General features: G+C 50.6%; 1 protein-coding gene and 1 non-coding gene across 14 annotated transcripts; both read left to right on the plus strand.

The window, feature by feature from the left end:
- Positions 1-761: 761 nt before the first annotated feature.
- Positions 762-9,029, plus strand: MAGED2 (MAGE family member D2). 13 transcript variants are annotated; one of them, XM_015127468.3, is made up of 13 exons: positions 762-824; positions 2,314-2,387; positions 2,728-3,219; positions 3,847-4,155; positions 4,276-4,339; positions 4,600-4,679; positions 5,178-5,272; positions 5,961-6,040; positions 6,134-6,176; positions 6,496-6,558; positions 7,677-7,791; positions 8,265-8,707; positions 8,898-9,029. In XM_015127468.3, exons 2-12 carry the CDS (start codon positions 2,343-2,345, stop codon positions 8,697-8,699), a joined length of 1,821 nt encoding a protein of 606 aa, XP_014982954.1. In that variant the 5' UTR covers positions 762-824; positions 2,314-2,342; the 3' UTR covers positions 8,700-8,707; positions 8,898-9,029.
- LOC114675247 (small nucleolar RNA SNORA11) lies at positions 7,386-7,513 on the plus strand. The gene has a single exon (XR_003726334.2). It is a non-coding gene; the product is annotated as a small nucleolar RNA SNORA11 (small nucleolar RNA).
- Positions 9,030-21,097: the final 12,068 nt, after the last annotated feature.

Raw genomic sequence — 21,097 nt, forward strand, 5'->3', positions numbered from 1 at the left:
GAAAAATATTTGTAATATGTGACACGTACACGAGAGACATTGCTGGTGGGAACGTTATTCCATGTACTTTTTAGGAGTAAGTTGACAAATTTTGTATCTTTTGTTATCAAAATGGAAGACGTTTTTGTAGCATTTGAGCTAGCAAAAAATACCCTAAATAAAAAAAAAGTGCCCCAAACAATCTAAATGTACATGTGTACTGGACTGGTTCAATAAATTATGGGACATCTATACAAGAAAAGATCATGCAACTGTTTAGAAAAATGTGCACTAACGGAAAGATTTTTTATATATAACTGGAAAAAAACAGGTCGCAGAACAGAAGGTATGTATAGTGTACCATTTGTCGGAGAGAGAACCTGAATAATTAGTATACGAATAGAAAAAAAATCTGGATAGCAAAATGTTAATAGTGGTTATTTCTGGGAGATAAGAGTGGCCTTTCATTGGTATGTTATATATTACTGCATTGTTTTAATTTTTACAACAACAACAACAAAACAACAACATATTACCTTTGTAATAAGAAAAAATGAAGATATAAAAATAAATTCAATGAATGACTTTCTTTCGGAGGCGGTTTGGGTTGGAAGAGTTTCAGACTGAGCCTGGTACAGTGGCATAAACATGGGCTTTGGCGTCAGACAGCCCTGAGCAGGGCCCCATTGCCCCACCCCCGAGGAAGGCGAGGGGGGGTGGCAGGGGGCTGCGGAAAGGGGCTGGGCTGGGTTGGGCTGTCTGCAGCTCTAGTCCAGGAGGCTGAGACTTCGAGAGGGACTTAGAGAAGGCAGACGCATCCCGAACTCGCTGGAGGACAAGGTGAGGTGCGTTGAGATTGGGGTTTTATGGAGGTCATAGAGTGGTTCCAGACCCCTCGAACCCATAGCCAGGCAGATGAGCAATTCTTACTGCACCACTGCAGCTGAAGCAGAGGTGACCTGGAGTGGTGTGTAGGCAATGAGGACGACTGAGAAAGTGGTAGGCTGTATAGACTGGGAGCAGAGACGAGCGGAGGAGGAGGGGAGAAAAACGGGGAACCAGGAATGTTGGGAGGGGGACGAGGAATACAAGGAGGGAGGGGAACACTAAGGGGGAGTGATCCAGAGAAGAGAATGGGGATGCAGAGAGGGGTTAAGGAATACTGAGGGGCAGGGTGTGCAATCGTAACACGGAGGAGGATGTAAGGAATGGGAAGAGGGAATTCTGGAGTAAATAGAAAATGTGAGGTGGGAATAGGGAGTAAGGAGCCAGGCTAAGGGAATACGGAGGGGGGCATAAGGAATGAGGAGCAGGGAGCGGGGGAGGGGCAGACAGGCTGGGACGGAGGCCCCCTAGGGAGGCGGAAAGGGGCGGGACCACTTCCGGCCTAGAGAAGGGAGGGCAGTCTCTGAGTTTCGGAGGGGCTTGGAGTGAGTGGACGCTCTCGGGAATTGTAGGAGGACGAGGTGAGCAGCCGGGCGGGCTTTTGGATGAGAGCCCCGCTAGGGGTCGGCCGCACCCTCTGGGATCTGGAGAAAACCTGTCATGAGGATCGGATCGTACCGGATCCATCCGGCTGGGAAGGGAGGGGACTGGACCCGGTTTGACCGGGCCCAAGATGGAATCACTAGCTCAATATTTATTTGAGGAGGGGGTGTAATAGGGAAGGGGCGGAACCAAGATGCGCCTGTTTGGAGGGGGGCGTGTTAGGAAGAAGGGCGGGGCCAAGAGACACTGGACTCGGTAGGGCGTGAGTAGGGGAGGGGCCGGGCCCACCAGACACTGCGACAATTTTGGAGGAAGGCTTCTTGGGCAGGGGGCGGGACCGAATGGTACTGCGGACCTGGAGAGGGGCGTGTGTCGGGGCAGAGTGCCAGACTGAGACCACGATCATTGCGCATGCGCACTATGTATCGCTGAAAGGGGCGTGTTGAGAAGGGCCAGCGCTGAGACGAGCCAGCTGCTGAATGCGCATGTGCACGGTGGACATCAAAGAAAGGGCTCGTGCTGGGAAAGCGGGCGGGGCTGAGAACGGCCCTGCAGCCGACGCGCATGCGCTCTATCGACCTGCGGCTGGGTGGGGGGTGCACTGGGAAAAGGGGCGGGGTCCTCAGAGCTGCCGCGCTGGCACATCTTCCTGGAGAAGGGGAGGGTGCGGCTGCAGACAATTGAGACTTAGAAGCTTTGGATTCCTGTATCTGAGAACGGAGTCGTTGTGGGTGGTGGAGGGGGTTGGAATTGGGGACCTACGGAAGGTAAGGATCAGCCTCCAGGCACAACAGGGGAGAGGACGTTCAGTGGGCTTCAACTTGACCCAGGCCTTCTCCTCTTCAGGCTCAGCTCTTGCCAGGCCAAATTGAGACATGTCTGACACAAGCGAGAGTGGTGCGGGTCTAACTAGCTTCCAGGTAAGGCCTCTTTCTGTCCTTTCCCCAGCTGCTTTTCCTCTCCAGCCCTTGTTGCTGCCCTAAGTCCCTTGGCTCTTCCCCTCCCATCCTTGTCCTTCTCCACCTACTTTCCTGCCTGGGTGTCCCCCTGCCCAGTGGAGGGAGGGAGAGAAGGTGGGCGGGCCCCTCTTCTGCCTTCAGTTCTTGCTCAGAGGAAAGGGAGGCCTTGTTCGGCTGAGGTGGTCAGAGCACACCGCAGGTACGAGTACAGGTCAGAGAAGTGTGGCCTTGGAATTTTGGAACCATTTGCTTAGTTGGGGGTGGGGAGAAGGTCTGTGAACTTCCCTGCTTCCTCTTGCAGGCTGAAGCTTCAGAAAAGGACAGTAGCTCGATGATGCAGACTCTATTGACAGTGACCCAGAATGTGGAGGTCCCAGAGACACCGAAGGCCTCAAAGGCACCGGAGGTCTCAGAGGATGTGAAGGTCTCAAAAACCTCTGGGGTCCCAAAGGCCACAGAGGTCTCAAAGACCCCAGAGGCTCAGGAGGCACCTGCCACCCAGGCCTCATCTACTACTCAGCTGACTGATACCCAGGTTCTGGCAGCTGAAAACAAGAGTCTAGCAGCTGACACCAAGAAACAGAATGCTGACCCGCAGGCTGTGACAATGCCTGCCACCGAGACCAAAAAGGTCAGCTGTGTGGCTGATACGAAGGTCAATACTAAGGCCCAGGAGACTGAGGCTGCTGCCTCTCAGGCCCCAGCAGATGAACCTGAGCCTGAGAGTGCAGCTGCCCAGTCTCAGGAGAATCAGGATACTCGGCCCAAGGTCAAAGCCAAGAAAGCCCGAAAGGTAAGACCTCTGCAGTCACCACCCTTCGTTTTCTACTCCTCTCCTCTCAGTTGGTTCATTTGTTCTACAAACATTTAGAAAGATCCCTGTGCTCATCAGGGCTGTGGGGGGCACTGAAAGTAATGTGATGTAATTCTTGTCTTCAGAGAGCTTGCAGACTGATGGGGAGATGAGACAGGAATACACATAGCTGCAATCTGAATATAATGCAGTTTATATTTACATAGTAGCTGCCCTGTGTTAGGCCTTGAGCTAAGCACATTTATGCAGGTTATCTCATTAAATCCTGAAAGTAATTCTCATAGCCCCAATTTTATAGAGAAGGAAGCTGAGTTCCAGAGAGGTGAAGCAGTTTTTCTAGGGATGGTTCAAGCAGAGCCAGTAGTGGGCACAGAAAGAGAAGAAGACTCAGCCTCCACCCACCCTTGGTTTGCTCCTGGCTTGCTAGGCAGATGAAACACTTGCTTGGAAGTCAGTGAGAAACAAACCCAGGGTTCAGCATAGCCAACATCTATTAAGTCAGGCTGTTACTACAGGGACGGGATTGGCGGGTGCTTCCTGGAAGAGATAGGGAGAGGAAAAGGACCACCTGTTTCATCTGGTGATGTTGAGCTTCTGTTGATGCAGGTGAAGCATCTGGATGGGGAAGAGGATGGCAGCAGTGATCAGAGTCAGGCTTCTGGAACCACAGGTGGCCGAAGGGTCTCAAAGGCCCTAATGGCCTCAATGGCCCGCAGGGCTTCAAGGGGTCCCATAGCTTTTTGGGCCCGCAGGGCATCAAGGACTCGGTTGGCTGCTTGGGCCCGGAGAGCCTTGCTCTCCCTGAGATCACCTAAAGCCCGTAGGGGCAAGGCTCGCCGTAGAGCTGCCAAGCTCCAGTCATCCCAAGAGCCTGAAGCACCACCACCTCGGGATGTGGCCCTTTTGCAAGGGAGGGTAAGAACTCTGTCCTTTTTACTCTGCCTTTTCTACTGCCTTGGCTGCCCTTTTCTTTGCCATCGTCTCAAGTTTTCAGCAAACTTGTTTTGGTCTTTCCATCTTTTTCTACTCTGCCAGGCAAATGATTTGGTGAAGTACCTTTTGGCTAAAGACCAGACGAAGATTCCCATCAAGCGCTCAGGTAAAGTCCTACCAATCCTCCCTCTACCCTAAGCTCTGCCCTCCATTGCCCTTGCATCATTGTGCTGGGGATATCTGCTGCTCTTATGCTTATATCTCTGTCCTCCCAAAGTTCTAATTTGGCGGTGCTAGCATCTCTGTTGATAAGCGCAGAACCTGGTTATGCCACCCTTGGTGTGGTTGGCAAAGAGTCTATAGCTTGGGCATCAGGGCCACCTGGCATCTCTTCAGTCAGGTGCTTACACCACTTTCCCCTTGCAGACATGCTGAAGGACATCATCAAAGAATACACTGATGTGTACCCTGAAATCATTGAACGAGCAGGCTATTCCTTGGAGAAGGTGAAGGGGCAGCCCTGGGGGATGGGCACAGTGGGGAAGCCTTGAATTGAACAAAAATGTGCAAGTTCCTTCTCAGGGGAACCAGAGAGACCTGCTAATCTAGCTCCATCACTATGCTGAGGGGCAGACAATGGCCTAGGGAGGGGTGTAGATGAGCGATGGGTCACACAGCAAGTCAATGGTAAAAGTACAGTTAGGACCCAAGACACCCAACTTAGTCCTGGCTTCTGTCCACAGCTCATGCCATGTATTTCAGATTTCACCTCTCCCTTTCATTCCCCATTCTCTGTCTCCCTAGATTCCCACTCATCGCAAAGACGATGATGACAATAGTACATTTGCTGCATGTTTACTGGGTGCCAGGCACTTAGCTATGTACTTTGTGTGCATTACCTCACTGATTTCTCACACATGCAAAACTCCTAGGTACATAGGGAGCTGCAGCATGCCCCAGAAGCTGAATTTTGTCATCTCACAAGCTGTTCTTCCCATCCACAGGTATTTGGGATTCAATTGAAGGAAATTGATAAGAATGACCACTTGTACATTCTTCTCAGCACCTTGGAGCCCACTGATGCGGGCATACTGGGAACGTAAGCTGGGAAAGGGCTGAGGTGTGGGGGGCTTCTGCATTGGCCATGTGCTGCTACCCCTTCTTTGTCCTACTTCCCCCATCCTCTTAGAGAGTCAGGAAAGGCAGGGACTCAAAAGCCCCGTCCCAGTTCCCATGCATAGATGGAGCCCTGCTCACAGTAGTGATGCCTGATTATGATTGACTGAAGGGTGTAGGAGCCTGAGGTGGGACATTCCTGCTGTCAGCTTTGCTGTTTCTGTAGAAGCTTCCCAGGAAAGCAGGCCTGTCATTGCTTGCCTCTTCCTACTGGGTGCCTGGCCTGGCCTTGGCAGAGTGGTTCTCAAGGAGGGCTTCCTGGTGTGGGTGGATCAGGATGCATGAAGCGCAGGAGTGTCAGTGGGGCTGAAGGTTCTGGGAGAGAAAGAAGGGATTCACATGGACTGAGTGCTTGTGTTGTACCAGGTTGACAGCCATTCTTCCGTCTTCTTGGAAACCCAGGGAAGGGAGAATATGATTTTTCTATTTTACTGAATAGTAAACTGAGGCTTGCAAGTCTAAGTGCCTTGCCCAGGGTGGCATAGAGCTGGCAGCAGAGACTGGGCAGAATTCTGTATCTGAGGCATCTGGGAGAGGCTAGCCTAGTGAGCTGGCTGGTGTGTCTGTGGTGGCTGCTGGACATAAACCTCTCTGTCCTGTTATTTCTCTAGGACTAAGGACTCACCCAAGCTGGGTCTGCTCATGGTGCTTCTTAGCATCATCTTCATGAATGGAAATCGGTCCAGTGAGGGTGAGTGGCTGGGCATGCAGCTGAATGGGTGGCCATGGTCTGGATTCCATGTGTTCAATTTCTGTCCCTGTCTCCTCTTGCCTCCCCTCGCAGCTGTCATCTGGGAGGTGCTGCGCAAGTTGGGGCTGCGCCCTGGGTATGATTGGGCTCTCTCAGCGCTTGCTGTCCGTGTTGTCCTTTGGCAAGAGAGGATGGTCCTAGGATTGCATCAGTCTGGTGGTCTGGTGGAGCGGGTGGGGTGCTGGACTGGGTAGAGGGCCCAGGGTTCTGACCTGGGTGGATGATGGGCCTGAACTCTCTGCTCCCTCTATCAGTGTCTCTTGGGCTTCTATGGAGCTTCCCTCTTGTGCTGGAAACCTCTTTTCTATCTTGGAAATGCCTCTGCCCACATCTGGGAAGTGTCACAACCTTGAGTGAATGTATTTGTTTATTTATTTTTCTTTTTCTTCTCTCAGGATACATCATTCACTCTTTGGGGACGTGAAGAAACTCATCACTGATGAGTTTGTGAAGCAGAAGTAAGTATCTGTCTGGTGTTCATGTGTTCCATGCATTTGGCCTATTTCAGAACTGAGTGATAAAGCCATGGTGCCTGCATGCATGTGTCTATGTGTGTATGTATTTGCATATTTGCGTGTATGCAGGTGGTGGATTATTCCTTGGGTGGTGATGGGAAACAGAAGCAGCACATGTTTCCTGATCTGTTACATGTACCTCAACATTTGTCTTGAGACCAGTTCTGCAAGGGAGGGATTATCATTACCATCACTGTATGTATGCAGAAACTGAGGCTTAGAGAGACGAAGTCATTTGGTCAGGGGTACACAGGTAGCAAGTAGAAGAGTTGTGTTTAGAACTTAGCTCCAAAGCCTTAGTTCTTTTTACTCTGCTAACTAGAGCTTCATAGAAATTAATTTCCATAAAGAAATGACATAGAATGGTAGCTTCAGGCAACCAGGTACCATGCTGGGGAGTTGACTTGTACATCTCATTTCATTTTCATAATTACCCTGCAGCTATCATCCCTTCCCCGTTTTACAGTTGAGAGACCTGGGGCTCCGAGAGAGGAGATCTGAGCATGGCCCACAACTGGTATGGGCCTGGAGTCCAGTCCTCTTGAATTTCTGGCCAAGGCTCACCTATCCTTGGTCCTTAGAGGACATGTGAGCACTCACACAGCCACACGCATGTGCACACAGAAACATACACACACACACAAAGGGTCAGGAATTCAACATTTGTGAAGCATGCTGCTATTGGCGATTCTTCCTCTGTAGTCTTTCCGGCCATTTTCTGTGGTGGGCCTTTCCGGGCTTGGCCAGTCTGAGGTCAAGACACTTGCAGTGGGGTGTGCTCAGAGCAGGGGGCCCAAAGAATGGCTCCTCTGTTTACAACACACCCAACAGGAGTCTGGGGTCATTGTGATGAGGGCCTCAAACTTGTGGCTTCCCTATGAACAAATGTCCCCCCACACCTTTGTGTGGCTTCTGGTCAAGACCAGTGGGACAGGGCTCAATATTGGAAGAAAGACTGCAGTAATTAGTGGATAATGTTGCCATCTGGAGCCTGTCCAGTCTATGCATGGGTAGGCCATGAATGGTCTTAGAAATAAAGGCTTTGAACCTCTCTTTCCAAGGTACCTGGACTATGCCAGAGTCCCCAATAGCAATCCCCCTGAATATGAGTTCTTCTGGGGCCTGCGCTCTTACTATGAGACCAGCAAGATGAAAGTCCTCAAGTTTGCCTGCAAGGTAATTGGAGAGCTGCCTGGGCTCGGCAAGTCAAGAGCATGGGGTGCCCCTGGCTGGGGCAGGCTGTGTGCAGAGCAGTCTGAAGTTCAAATCTGAATGTTTTGGTGCTTCTGTTAATTGTCAAAACACTGTAACAGGTACTTTATCTGAATCATTTAAGCCTTAAAACCTGATATGTCATTGCCCTGTTACAGATGAGAAAACTGAGGCCCAGAGAGGTTGGTAGGTGACATGTCCAAAGTCATGGAGCTAGTAAATGTCAGAGCAGGGATGGAATATTAGGTGCATAATTACTGGTAATACTGTATTATTACTCTTACCTTTTTACACTAAGCATGTAGCATAGCGCCTAGCATAAAGAGTAGATGCTTAATCCTCTTATGCTCCTTCTGATGGTTATTTACATAGTAATACTGTATTATTACTATGGCTTAATCCCTCTGTGGTCCTTCTGATGGTTATTTTTGTTTCAGGTACAAAAGAAGGATCCCAAGGAATGGGCAGCTCAGTACCGAGAGGCGATGGAAGCGGATTTGAAGGCTGCAGCTGAGGCTGCAGCTGAAGCCAAGGCGAGGGCCGAGATTAGAGCTCGAATGGGCATTGGGCTTGGCTCGGAGAATGCTGCCGGGCCCTGCAACTGGGATGAAGCTGATATTGGACCCTGGGCCAAAGCCCGGATCCAGGCGGGAGCAGAAGCTAAAGCCAAAGCCCAAGAGAGTGGCAGTGCCAGCACCGGTGCCAGTACCAGTACCAATAACAGTGCCAGTGCCAGCGCCAGCACCAGTGGTGGCTTCAGTGCTGGTGCCAGCCTGACCGCCACTCTCACATTTGGGCTCTTCGCTGGCCTTGGTGGAGCTGGTGCCAGCACCAGTGGCAGCTCTGGTGCCTGTGGTTTCTCCTACAAGTGAGATTTCAGGTATCTGCCTTGGTTTCAGTGGGGACATCTGGGGCTTATGGGGCTGGGATGAGGAGCTGGATGATTCTAGGAAGGCCCAAGCTGGAGAATGATGTGGAGAGTGTGCCAAGACACTGCTTTTGGCATTTTATTCGTTCGTGTTTGCTGGATGTCAATTGACCCTTTTATTTTCTCTTACTTGTGTTTTCAGATATTGTTAATCCTGCCAGTCTTTCTCTTCAAGCCAGGGTGCATCCTCAGAAACCTACTCAACACAGCACTCTAGGCAGCCACTATCAATCAATTGAAGTTGACACTCTGCATTAAATCTATTTGCCATTTCTGAGTTTATCGCTTTTTTTGGTGGGCCGTCACATTTTGGTATCACATTTAAAAATGAATGAGTTGGGAAAGTTTCCACCTCAGTCTGTGTTTAGTTTGAGGTGATATTGTTGGATTCCCAGGAGTGAGATTAACACACCTTTCTGGGATAGATTGGGCCTCACGTCTAGCCTTCAGGGTGGTGGGATTTTAGTGGGGTGGAGTTAAAGAGATTGTAGTTACAGAGGACACACTTTGAAGGAGAGGCTTGAGGTCGGCAAGTCTGGAGCAGAAAGCATAGGTAGAGGAGACTGGACATCAAATATAGAATCTCTTTTTGAGAAATTTGAATGAGGAGAGAGAGAGGTACAGAGCTAAATGGAGATACAGGAACAAGGGAACATTTTCTTGGGGAAGGAGAGAGACTTGAGTAGGGAGGAGCCGATGGAGAGGAAGAAGTTGAAGGGTGACTTCTGCAGCCCAGTCCTGGAGGAGGTGAGAGGAGTTGGGTTGTGGGAAGGCCTGGGAGAAGGGACTACTCAGATAGGACTCAGGGAGGGGGACTGTGAGAGGATGTTGAGCAGTAGGGAGGCCCCGATAGAGGATGGAGCCCATGATTTTTGGGGAAACATAGCAAGGTGCTCAGTAATCTTGGTATGGGAACCATGAAGATGAGTGTTGGTTTATTCCAAGGTTTGGGTTCTGCTGTTGGGATCTGGAATAAGAACACCGGACCAGGGCAGTGACTGTATGAGTCTGTTCCTTCACCTCTGACATGTAGTAGTTGTACACAGAGTGGGGGAAGAAATGGACCATGGGATCCAGGCAGGCTTGGGGAGGAGAGATGAGGAGAGTGTGTGATAGATTGGGGGACAGTACAGGAGTCTGTGGATATCTCTGTGAGTGATGTGCATCTGACAGTGCAGGAGTCTCAGTGAAGTCCTCATTAGGAGTGCCTGCTATATGTCTGGCAGCATTCCAGGTATCTGGAAAGGGGTATTGAGAGAATAAGAAGTGTGATCTGGGGGACTAGTCAGACAATGGGATGATTGTATTTAGGAAGTCACAGCACAGAGAGCTCTGGGTGATGGTGAGGTTCAAGGGATGGGTAGTCGAAGGGTAGAGATGCTTCCTGCAGATGCGAAGTCAGTGGTCTGGGAGGCTAGGGTATTGGTTGGGTTATCCATGTGGACAGTGAAATCACCCAGATGGTGGCAGGAGGTGGGAGAGAGGGGAGCATTATGAGCCAGGTGCCAAAGTGCCCACATGTTGTTGAAGGTGGTGTCCTCTCAGCTACGCTGCTCACTAAGGGACAGGGCCCTCAGGCTATTACAGATCCACCTCCCTGTTTTTGAGGGGTACTGCCCTGGACCACCTTTCTCCCCACGAAGCCCTCACCATCTCCAATCCCCACATTACTGGACTCCTAATCACTGGGACAATCTTGTGGACAATGAGGCCCCTGTAATGGCCACCTCTCCCCTCCTGTAGAATCTATAAGCAATCTATTGCTTAGGGAACAGAATTTTAAAAAGAGAAACAGCCCCATCTGCAGCAAGACAGCTCCTTGCCTGTGGCTGTGAATTGAGACCTGCTGAAGTAATCTTCACTAGAAATAGAGGCTCTTCCATTGAAGACTAGGATATGGTCTCCTCAGGGCCTGGGTACTACCCGGGACAGGTAGACAAAGTCACAGGCAGCTTTGGCCTCCTAGGAAGGACTCTCAGTGGGTACTGTGTCTAGGGCCCTCTCAGATTCTCTGGTGATGTCCATCTGAAAATGGAAGGGATGGGGGATGATGGGGTGGTGAGGAACTCATGGACTGTGATGCTAATGAGTTCCAAGTGTTTGATAGAGTAAGTGTGAATCATAGTCAGGAAGAACTCTGTTCTTTCCTCTTGCCTTCCCTCCACAGGACACCGGGCTTGCAGAGCACCCACCTCTTCTTCCCTTCCCACAAAGCCTAGAATTTGACAGGAGAAGGGGTTGGCTCTTCTTCACTCCTCACTCCCTGTTCCTCAAGTGTCAGGACTGAAGGCAGGTGGGGCAGGGAAGGAGAGAGCAGGTCTGGTCCCAGGCAAGTAGGGGAGTGTTTGGAGCAGGGAGAGGGAGTGGCGGGGGAAATGAGGACAGACCGTTGTTCATGTTTTTGCCATCTTCATCAGCCTGGAGGCCATTACTGTGACGAATAAACTCCCACAATTTTCAGTTTTTTCTTCAATATATTATTAAGTAAATTCCAAATTATTCTAGATTGTATCATGTATCTTCCCCTTGGCTAGTGGTGGACAGAGCCCCCTCAGCATCTTCTCCACCTATTTTTTTTTATTATCACCCTCTAAGAAGCCTTTTTAGACATTTTTATCCTAATTGTCCTTCCCCATGTAGTTTTATTTACACAGATATACTGTAGATATCTATTTAATAACTATGTATATTTGTGCTTTATACATAAAAAATAAACCTTACTCTTTTTATTCAATACAGGGTTAATAATGAATAAAATATTTAAGTAAAAAGTTAAATGTGAAGGTAAATCGATGTTGAACTGGTGCATAACATCCATCCCTTCTACTATGATAATTTTGTTCATTGGCTCATTGAACAAGCACTGGGTGTCTGGAGAAGAGGCTGACAGATTTCCACGGGCTGCGTAATCATGCTCCTTTTGGTGAGCACTCACATGGGACACAAATATCCCCACACAACCCATCCTGAGAGATCTGTCCACTTGCTCCTCATATATATGCAGGCAAAGCAATTAGAACTGTGCCTTGCACATAATGAGTATTTTATAATACTCATTATGTGTATTATAATACACATAATAAAGTATTTTATTATATGGTCATTATTGCTATCAATTCTCCAATCTTGTTCCTTCCCAGTCTCTGACTATCTGGCAGAAGCAATCTGTATTGATCAGTGCCCCTGGCCAGGTTGCTTTCTGGACAGAGATCAACCACATGCACAGCTGTTGAGTTTTGACTCCGAAGAGGATTTCCTTTTTTTTACTTCCTGTCAGGGTCGCATCTGAGTGGGGCTGTTGCACCACAGCTCAGCCTCCAGCTAGTTCCTGCTTACCATGTGTGTCAATTCGCAAACCATGCTCCTGGGCTTTTTTCCTTCTTTGGGAAGCTGCCTGTTGGGAACTCCACACAAGGCCCTCGGTGTGAGCGGAGGGAGGGCAAGCCATGCGGCAGGAGAAGGTGTTATGGGGAGGGTGAGCCTCCCGTAACTCACTTGTGCCTGCAGGGCCTGCTCCGGTCTGATCTCCTGTGACCACTGCCCTTTGGTGACAAGCATTGTCATTGCCTGCCCGACTTTATGATTTGGTGGATAAGATGGCACAGGCCCAGGGTGGGCAGCTCAGGTTGCATGGTCACTTGGGGTCCCGTGGTTAAGTGCTCACACTCTACCATGAGCCAGTAGTTCGACCTTGTTGTATTAATCATCAGGTGCCAAGTGCCACTTCTCAAAAAGTGAGCGGTTATTTGATGAAGAGAGCATGGCTTTTGCTCCAAAATGCTAGAAGCTTGTGCTTTGATTCTCTGGATGGGGCTTGTCACAGGCTCCACACAGCATCCCGGTCTGTCAGATACTCAACGCATTCAGACATTCATTTGTTTCTTCAACTGTCATGTATAGTGACTGCAGGGTTCCACGTAGTGAGCACCCTGTGCTGGGTGCTGGGGTGTTCCTGTTCTCAAGACACGGCCAGTCCAGTGAGGGAAACACTGGCAGCACCGAGGGGAACCATAAAGGGCTGTGGGAGGCCAGAGGAACTGGTGATTCACTCCTCTGTGGTTAGGTGTGTTGTTAACCGCTGATGGCATGTGTTAGGAACATCTGCACAGGTGCATAGGTCCAGGCACACATTTCTATATGCGGATATAGGCGTTTCATACATACATTTCATTATGGACATGAGTCAGCAGTCAGCGTGCTCTGGTGGAAGGAGCCTTGACTGGGAGGTAGGAGCCGTAGGGTAAACTCCCCCAGCTCCCTTACATGGTCCCTTGTGCCCTCAGACATGGCCCTGCCCCTCTCTGGCCTCATATCCAAAGAGCATTGGCTCACCCGGCCTGCTCTCTGGGGGCCACACTTCAGATAGTGGGTGGGGAGCACCCAGTCTGAGGCCTGGTACACAGTGGGTGCTGCACAAGTGAGAGCTACCTCGACGGGGAGGTGCTTTGTAAACTGGGCCTGGTGCTCTGTGATGAATGTGAAGGTGGCACTGCCTGTGTACATGCACACACACGCTTGTGTGCAGGGAGGTATGCCCTGTGGAGACGGCCACGTGTCCAGCTGGGCTCCGAGCTGTGTGGGCAAGTCTGGGATGGCTCCAACTAAGATGGCCCTGGCTGCAGGGGCTGCCATGGACCAGGGTCATGCCTCTAGCGGCCTCTGACTCTGCTCTGAGGAGTGGGCCATGGGGGAGTCACAGGTCAGAGTCTACCTAGATGGCAGCTGTCAGTCTAGAGATAACAGAAAGGGAGCCACAAGGAGGCAGCCATGGGGCAGCACCTTGCTTGGGGCACCCCCACCTCTCCAGTGGGGGAGCAGAGGGCAGGCGGGTAGGCCTGGCTGTCAGTCCTGGCTCTGTCTCATCCTGGCCACCTGCCCTGGGGCTGCTCTCTGCTTCCTCATCCATAAACCGGTGGCAGGAATGCCCACCCCACAGACCTGTGGGGAAGATGAAATGAGCCACACATGCGGAAGCAGATGGCACCATGACTGTGCATAGGTGTCCAATAAATGACAACTGTGACAACAACTGTCTTTCCTGCACTCATTTTCCCACCCTCAACCAGTCTTGCCAGCAGGAACAATACCTATGCTAAGAAGCCCAGGTGCAGGGGTAAATGCTGTGGAAATGGATTCCTTTATTCAGCCAGCACCCAGAACACACAGGTCACTGTCCTGGGCTGGGAAAAAGAGACTCGGGCCAGGAAAGCCACACATGGGCCAAAAGTGGAAGAACTAGAGCCCAGGGCATGGCAACCTGCCTGGGAGGGAGGAGAGGATGAGGAGGGCTTCCTGGACCACACCATGGAGGCAGTGCTGGGCCTTGGAAGGGAGTGGGGAGGGCAAGAAGCACACAGTCAGTGTGACACCTGTGTTGGGGTGAGGAGGGGAGAAGAGTGATTCAAGGGTGGGTGTCTCAGGGCAGCTGTCTGTGTGACCAGTGATGGTCACCCGCTGACAGAGGGGACAGAGGAGGGCCGTGTAGGTAGGGGAGGTGCACCAGCAAAGGCACAGAGTCGTGAGAAAGATGAGGGGACCAGTCAGGCAGAGTCAAGGGGGTCACTGTCATAAAGCAGCTGGCTTTGGGCAGGGCTTGGGTGCCGCGGCCAAGCTCTTAGACCTGCAGAGCAGGTGGCATTGGGAGTCATTTGGTGGCTGGGGCAAGACTGAGTGGCTGATGGGTGGAAGAGCAAGAGTGACAGAATCTGCTTCTATCCCATCCCTGGGTCCCCCACCTCAAGACCCAGGCAGTGGCCACCCCTACACCCCCAGCCCACCTGGGACAGCCCAGCCAACCCATCTGTGTGTGTGGCCCTCCCTACCTGCTGGCTGCAAGCTGAGAGGCAAGAGTCTCCTCCAATGTGGCCTCTGAGGTTGAGTTTGCTCTCACCATGCTGGTATAGGTAGATGGAGTGGGGCGTGATGGGATGTTCATGAGGTAGTAGACTGTGTGGCTCGGGATGTGATCCTGCCCTTGGTTACCACGTAGCATGTGCCCACATCGAAGATCTTGAAGTGGGACAGGTGGTTGGGCCAGACCCAAGCAGGAGCAAGGGCAGCTCGGGGCTAATGGTGGGGGGCTTTCTTTGTTACTCCCCGCTTGCTCCTCTAAATCCACTCCCCATATATGCCTGTCCCGCTCTGTGCTTCAGGAGACTGACCCTTGCTGATTGCATCATCTGGGCTCCTTGTCCTGCAAGTGAGAGACAATGGCACCCAATGGGCAGAGGTCAGAGCAAGATCTTTCGGGTATTTATCCCTATGCCTCCCTATCTGCTGGGTTGTGCTTTAGCTGTCATGAGGCTCCCCTAACTCGTGCCATCAGCTCCCATGGGCAGCTCCTCTTCCTTGGCTGTGACTCTTGCCACTTTCTTTTAACTGCCATTGCAGCTTGACCCTTCAGGGCTTGAGGTGGTAATGGCTTTTGGCAGATACAGTTCCTCAGTCTCTGCCCATCCCTTGTGGGTCCTCTAATGCCACCCACCTCTGTAAATTATGTCCTCATGAGTTTACCATCAGTTTGCCCATGGAGTTTGCCATGCGTTTTGGGACAGCAATCTGCCTGACACAGAGAGTGAATGTGAGTGTAAAAAGGAATGAATAAATGTGAGTGAAGGAAAGAGTGGGTGAAAGTAATGCCAGTAAATGCATGAATGAATGAGAAAACAAGTGTGAATCAGGAATTTTTGTGTGAAACTTTCCCTGTTTATTCTGCTGAAGTTGTAGAAGCCACACTGGCCAAATCATGCTTTTCCCTGGATCCCCACTGAGAATGGCAGGACAGTGAGCGCACAGCAAGTGCAGGCTCTTTGGAGGACACCGTCTCACACCCTGGAGGGAAGAGAAGCTTCTTGCCTCACAGACTTGCTTCAAATTTCACCCAGAGGTTTTGGAAGGCCAGACTGGCTACATCAGAATCATGACATGGGCTGCCAGAAATGCAGACTTCTGGTGCCCAACCTTCAGGATCTGGCATGGGGATGGGGCCCAGGAAGCTGTGTCTTTAACCAGTCTCAGGCAACCTTGATGTCAAGACAGGTTGGAGAACCACGGAGCTGGCCTGCTCACCTCATCTGAGACGAGAGGACAGATACAGAGAAATCCCTGGTTCGTGTGGCCGCCCCTCCAAAGCTGCTTAGCATAGGAGGTCCTGCCTGATTCGACCCTGCTGAACTAGAGAAGCACTGGTGAACAGTGGATGTAGCAGACACAGACAGACACACAGACTGGATCCAAATCCCAGTGTTGACACTCCCTTGATGTGGAACCATCAAAGCCAGTCACTCCATTGCTCGACTTCACTTTTCCCATCTGTAAAATGGACGAGATGCCATCTACAGCTCAGGACCATTGTGAGACTTTGAGAGAATTCCTCCCTCCCAATTATGTGGTGAAGAGAAGATTGCATGATCATTGTACCCGTTAGGACTAGGTGGCACTCACTGAGATGCAGGTATGGCTCCAAACGCTTTACATGAATGGCCTCGTTTATTTTCCAACAGCACTGCCTATGAAGTAGGAGCTGTGGTCATGCCTGCGCTGTAGATGAGGAGCCAGAGGCCTAGAGAGAATGAGTCGCTTGTCCAGGGACACACAGCAGCAGCGGGGAGCTAGGCCCACAGGCCATTTGAGTTCCTGCAGCCTGCACTCTTCAGCCCTAAGCTATAAATGGCAGGTCCCTCCCCCATTCTCCTTAAAGGTTAAAACAGAGGGTAGAACCAATCCTGTGGGGGAGAAAACAGAACAAAGAGCTCTGAGAGGAAGGAAGCCAAGGGAATGTATGTGAGCAGGCGCCTCAGAGAGTATGGGGCTCAGTGTGCCCCTGAGCTTCCTGACAGCTGTAGCAGGAAGGAGGGGGGGCAGAATTCCCAAGTTTCCATTTTCTGGAAAAAAAAAAAAAGGAGGCACAGAGACATTTCTAAATGGACATTTGTCTTGGATTCCAGAGGACTTGCTCTTGTGGCCAGCTCAGCAAACATCCGGGACTAGAGATTCATCTATTATTTCATGAGACTCTAAAAGGCTTGTTCACACACGTGATGCCCGAAGTCAGAAGGAAGAGAGGGAAGAAATATTAAATCAGATCCAGAGGACAACCTTGCTAGGCTGCTGTTTCCCACAGCAGTGGGGGGATGGGAGGAGACCTAGACCTTGTCTGTGTGTCTGTCTGTCTCCTGGACACACACTCAATGCAATGCCTCTCTGGGAGGAGATGTGGGCTGCTGGTGTACCTCCGGACATGCCACGCCTCCAAAGACTGGGCCTCAGGTTGCATGAGCAATGAGGTAGGGTGAGGTTGCCAGTGAGGGTCACACTGCCAGGGCCTGGGAGCTGAGGGCCAGGCTGGGTCTGTCCAGCTGGGCTCGATGGAGGAGGCAGAGAGGAGCTGGCTGTGGGACTGGGAGAGGAGCCTGGGGCAGGTGGAAGGGTGTCGTAGGCAGGAGACACCAGAGATTTGGGGAGGCGTTAGACTTCTCACCCTCCCCAGATAGCACCCCTTGTGCTGCCTTTTCCCTGGCTCTTCTGTCTGGTGAGCCCTCTGTACCACCCTATCTCAATTGTCCCCACTCATACAGGTGAGGCTGATTTGCCCCCATCCACCAGGATTGAGAGGGGAGAGATCGCGGGGCAGCCTGAGACATCTGGTCCCATCCTGCATCTCCTGCCACAGGACTCTCAACCCCAGCACACAAACCACCCCTCGGCAGTCCCACACCATACCACCTACTACCCGACATTGCAAGTCAGCATCATGGCTGACTTCCTGGTCTAGTAGGATGTGGTCATGGAGGACATCATTAGAGACGTGCAGGTGAGGGGGCCTGGGAAAGGGGAGAGAGGATGGGCTCTGGAGTCAGACAGGCCTGAGCAATGCTCGGGCCTCTCCAGCTGTTCACTCCAGTTTCCCTAGGGATAAGCGAGAGCTAGCAAACAAGGATAGGCTGACGTGAAAAGACACATGGCTTCAACCTGGAGAGGCACATCGAATCCCCCAAAGGATTGTAGACCTGGAACTGTCTCCAGTGAATCTAGTGCCCAAAGGACCCATCCCTGACTGAATCAAGTCATAGCCTACTCAAAAACAGTCCTTCTGCAAAGTAAACCCTTGGCCACTAATTGGGCATCCGTGTTCATGGGCTCTCATGCATTCTGCAGCTCCTATACTCTTCTGTGTTCTCTTGGGCTTCCTTGCTCTCTGTCGCCTTTTAACAATCCTTATTGCTTCAGTGAAGCCATCTGCCTAAACAGGGAGGCCTTCAATTGTGAGCCTCCACATTCATGAAGAAAGAGCAGAGGTCCCACGCTCTTTCAGATGAGAAAGCACAGAGCACTGATCCCAGGGCCCCAGCGTGAGCACAAAAATGGTGGGGCAGCCTGAGACATCTGGTCCCACTCTGCCTCTCCCACCACAGAACCCTCAACCCCAGCACACAAACCACCCTCCAGTTGCCCCACACCACACCACACCACACCTTTCTCCAAAACACCCGAGCCTGCCTCTCATCTGTGTGAGCATTTGCTCATGGTGGCCGCTGCCCTGAGAATGACTTCTTCCTCCCTGCTCCGCTGCTCAGCATCCTCGTGTTCCTGAAACACTGCCGAAACACCTCCTCCTTGATGACTTCAGTCCACCAACAGTCATTTATCTGCCCTGGACTAAAAGTGTCCTATCGTTAAACCTCTTCTCGTGCAACATTCATTCATTCATATGTTGAATGAATATGTGGACTAGGCCAGTCCTATACTCATTGACTCTGACAACTCACAGGTGAGCCGGACACAGCCACTCATCTCCCTCTGCCATCACCCCATCCTGAAGCACCCAGATACACAGAGCCTTGACAGCCATCAAATGTTCTAGGTGTATGTGTAAGTGTGTCATGGGTTCAGTGGAGGAGGGCTTCAAGACCGTCATCCTAAGGGAGCTGGAATTTAAGTAAGCATGGGAAAAATGAATTGGATGTATCTGCAAGTCGGTCAAGAAGATGAAGGAGACGGCATGCAGTGAGAAGGAACAGCATTGCAGAAGCACAGAGGTATAGCTCAGTGTGTTGTGTAGGGGGAGTAAAAGTTATTCTCCTGCCAAGATAGGAGCTGAGCGTACCTTGCCAGCAGGTGGCAACAGGGGCTTTAACCTGGTGTTCTGTCATGTGGGTGTGTTTAGTTCATGGAGGTATTCCTCTGCTGGTTCATTCTTTACCAGCACCACAGCTGCCTGCAGTTGAAATACAGATGGATTGAAGGCATGGAATTACGCATTGACTAGTACAACCAGGAACTCCCATGCACCATGAGCCCTGACCCATCCTGACACACTGCAAGGAACACTCAGTTTATCTCCCACTTCCTACTTGAGTGTGCTCCTCTTTGAAAGCCCAGCACATCATCAGATCATCCACCCCACTGGGGCTTACTGAGCACCTAATCTGTGTCATACCTTGTGTTGGCCGATGTTGGGAACCCCAAAGGGTATCACACACATAGCCTACCTATTGTCTATGGGCGAGACACAGAAACCCAATACTGGCACTAGGGTAGAAGTGCCCTTTCCATGACACATAAGGTAGGATGGAAGCCATAATGAAGAGGAAAGGCAGTTCCAGAAGGTTCCCTGGAGGAGACCAAGGCTGACCTGTGTGTTAAGGAATTAATAAAAATGGGCCATAGGCGAGGGCCTGTGGGAGGGAAAGGCATTCCAGCAATGTGGTGGCTGCATAAGAAAAGAAACAGGCTAAAACTCACCAAGTATGTGTAGGGAATTGCAAATGGCTTGGCGTTCTGGAGCAGATTTGAGATGAAAAACCCAAAGAGCCACACAGAAGGCTGGAGAGTCCTGCAGGGCAACCCAAGGAATATGAGATTTGTCCTGTAGGTGACCATTGAGCCATGAGATAAAATGACATTGTGAGGTAATGTTTACAGAGTCTTGGCTGGTGCCTCTGAGCAGCATGGGTGGAGAGGCCGCAGCAGAAGAGGGAAACCTGAGAAAAATGAGGCCTGAGCTTGGGCTTTGTCAGTTAGGGTTGAAGAGGAGGGTGGCCCGGCGAGGTATCCAGCAGAGAAAAGCAATGGGAATTGGAGGTTGATTGGTTTCAGGGAATGGGGGCCACCGAGGATTGAAGGCAACACTCAGATTTGTCTCCAGAGTATCCATGTGGATAATGGTGCCCCTGACTAGGAAGGCATAAAGGGCCAAGTTGGGGCAGGACAACAAATTCATTGTTTGGGCAGGATGCATTGGAGGCTTCTTGAAACATTCCAAGGCACAGGTCCAACAGTGAGTCTGCACACCACTGGTGAGGGGCAATTGTGGGAGCCCTAGACTGGAGAAGAGATGTGGAGTGATTGGTAGGGGTCCTGTGGTGGAAGCCAAGTGACAGAGGGAGGTCACCCAGGGAGCATGTGTGGAGCCAGAAGGAAGATCCTTCAAGACAGCAGCTAAGGTGGAGTGGCCCAATCCAGCAGCTATGGATCCCTTCAGCCACCCCATCAACTGCACACAGCCTGCCCAGAGCTCCAGTCCCCAGCAGTTCACTCCATTGAGCTGCACCAGCATAATTATTTTCTTTGACCTGACAAATATTGGGAAGCACTGCGAAGGGAGTGGGTAAGCGTATAAGGAGAGTTCACTGTCGCAGATCTCAGGGAAAATGACTTTTGAAGATAGCAGAAGTCATCCAGATAGCAGGAGTCATCTTTTTGAAGATAGCAGAAGGCAGTCCCAAAAGACTGAAAATACAGACGTTGAGTTTGTTTTAGTAAAGTTCTTATGTTTAAGTTTTGTGGGTACACAGTAGGTGTATATATTTATGCGGTAAGTGAGATGTTTTGGTACAGGCATGCAATCTGTAATAATCGCATCATGGGGTACCCATTCCCTCAAGCATTTATCCCTCTGTTACAACAATCCATTTATACTCTTCTACTTATTTTTAAATGTACAATTAAATTATTATTGACTATAGTCACCCTGTCGTGCTATCAAATACTAAGTCTTATCCATTATTTCTCACTTTTCTTTGTACCCTTTAACCATCCCTGCCTCCCACCTATCTGCATATTGCCTGCTGCCCCTCCTCCCTCAGCCTCTGGTAAACACTCTTCTACTCTCTGTCTCCACGAGTTCAACTGCTTTTGTTTTCTGGATCCCACTCCCAATGAGTGACAACATGGGAGATTTGTCTTTCTGTGCCTGACTTATTTCATGTAACATAATGATCTCCAGTTCCATTCATGTTGTTGCAAATGACAGGATCCCATTCTTTTTTTTTTATTTTTTTATTTTTATTTTTATTTTTTATTATACTTTAAGTTCTAGGGTACATGTGGATAACGTGCAGG

This window comes from Macaca mulatta, chromosome X (assembly GCF_049350105.2).
Source record: "Macaca mulatta isolate MMU2019108-1 chromosome X, T2T-MMU8v2.0, whole genome shotgun sequence".
Classification (NCBI taxonomy): Eukaryota; Metazoa; Chordata; class Mammalia; order Primates; family Cercopithecidae; genus Macaca; species Macaca mulatta.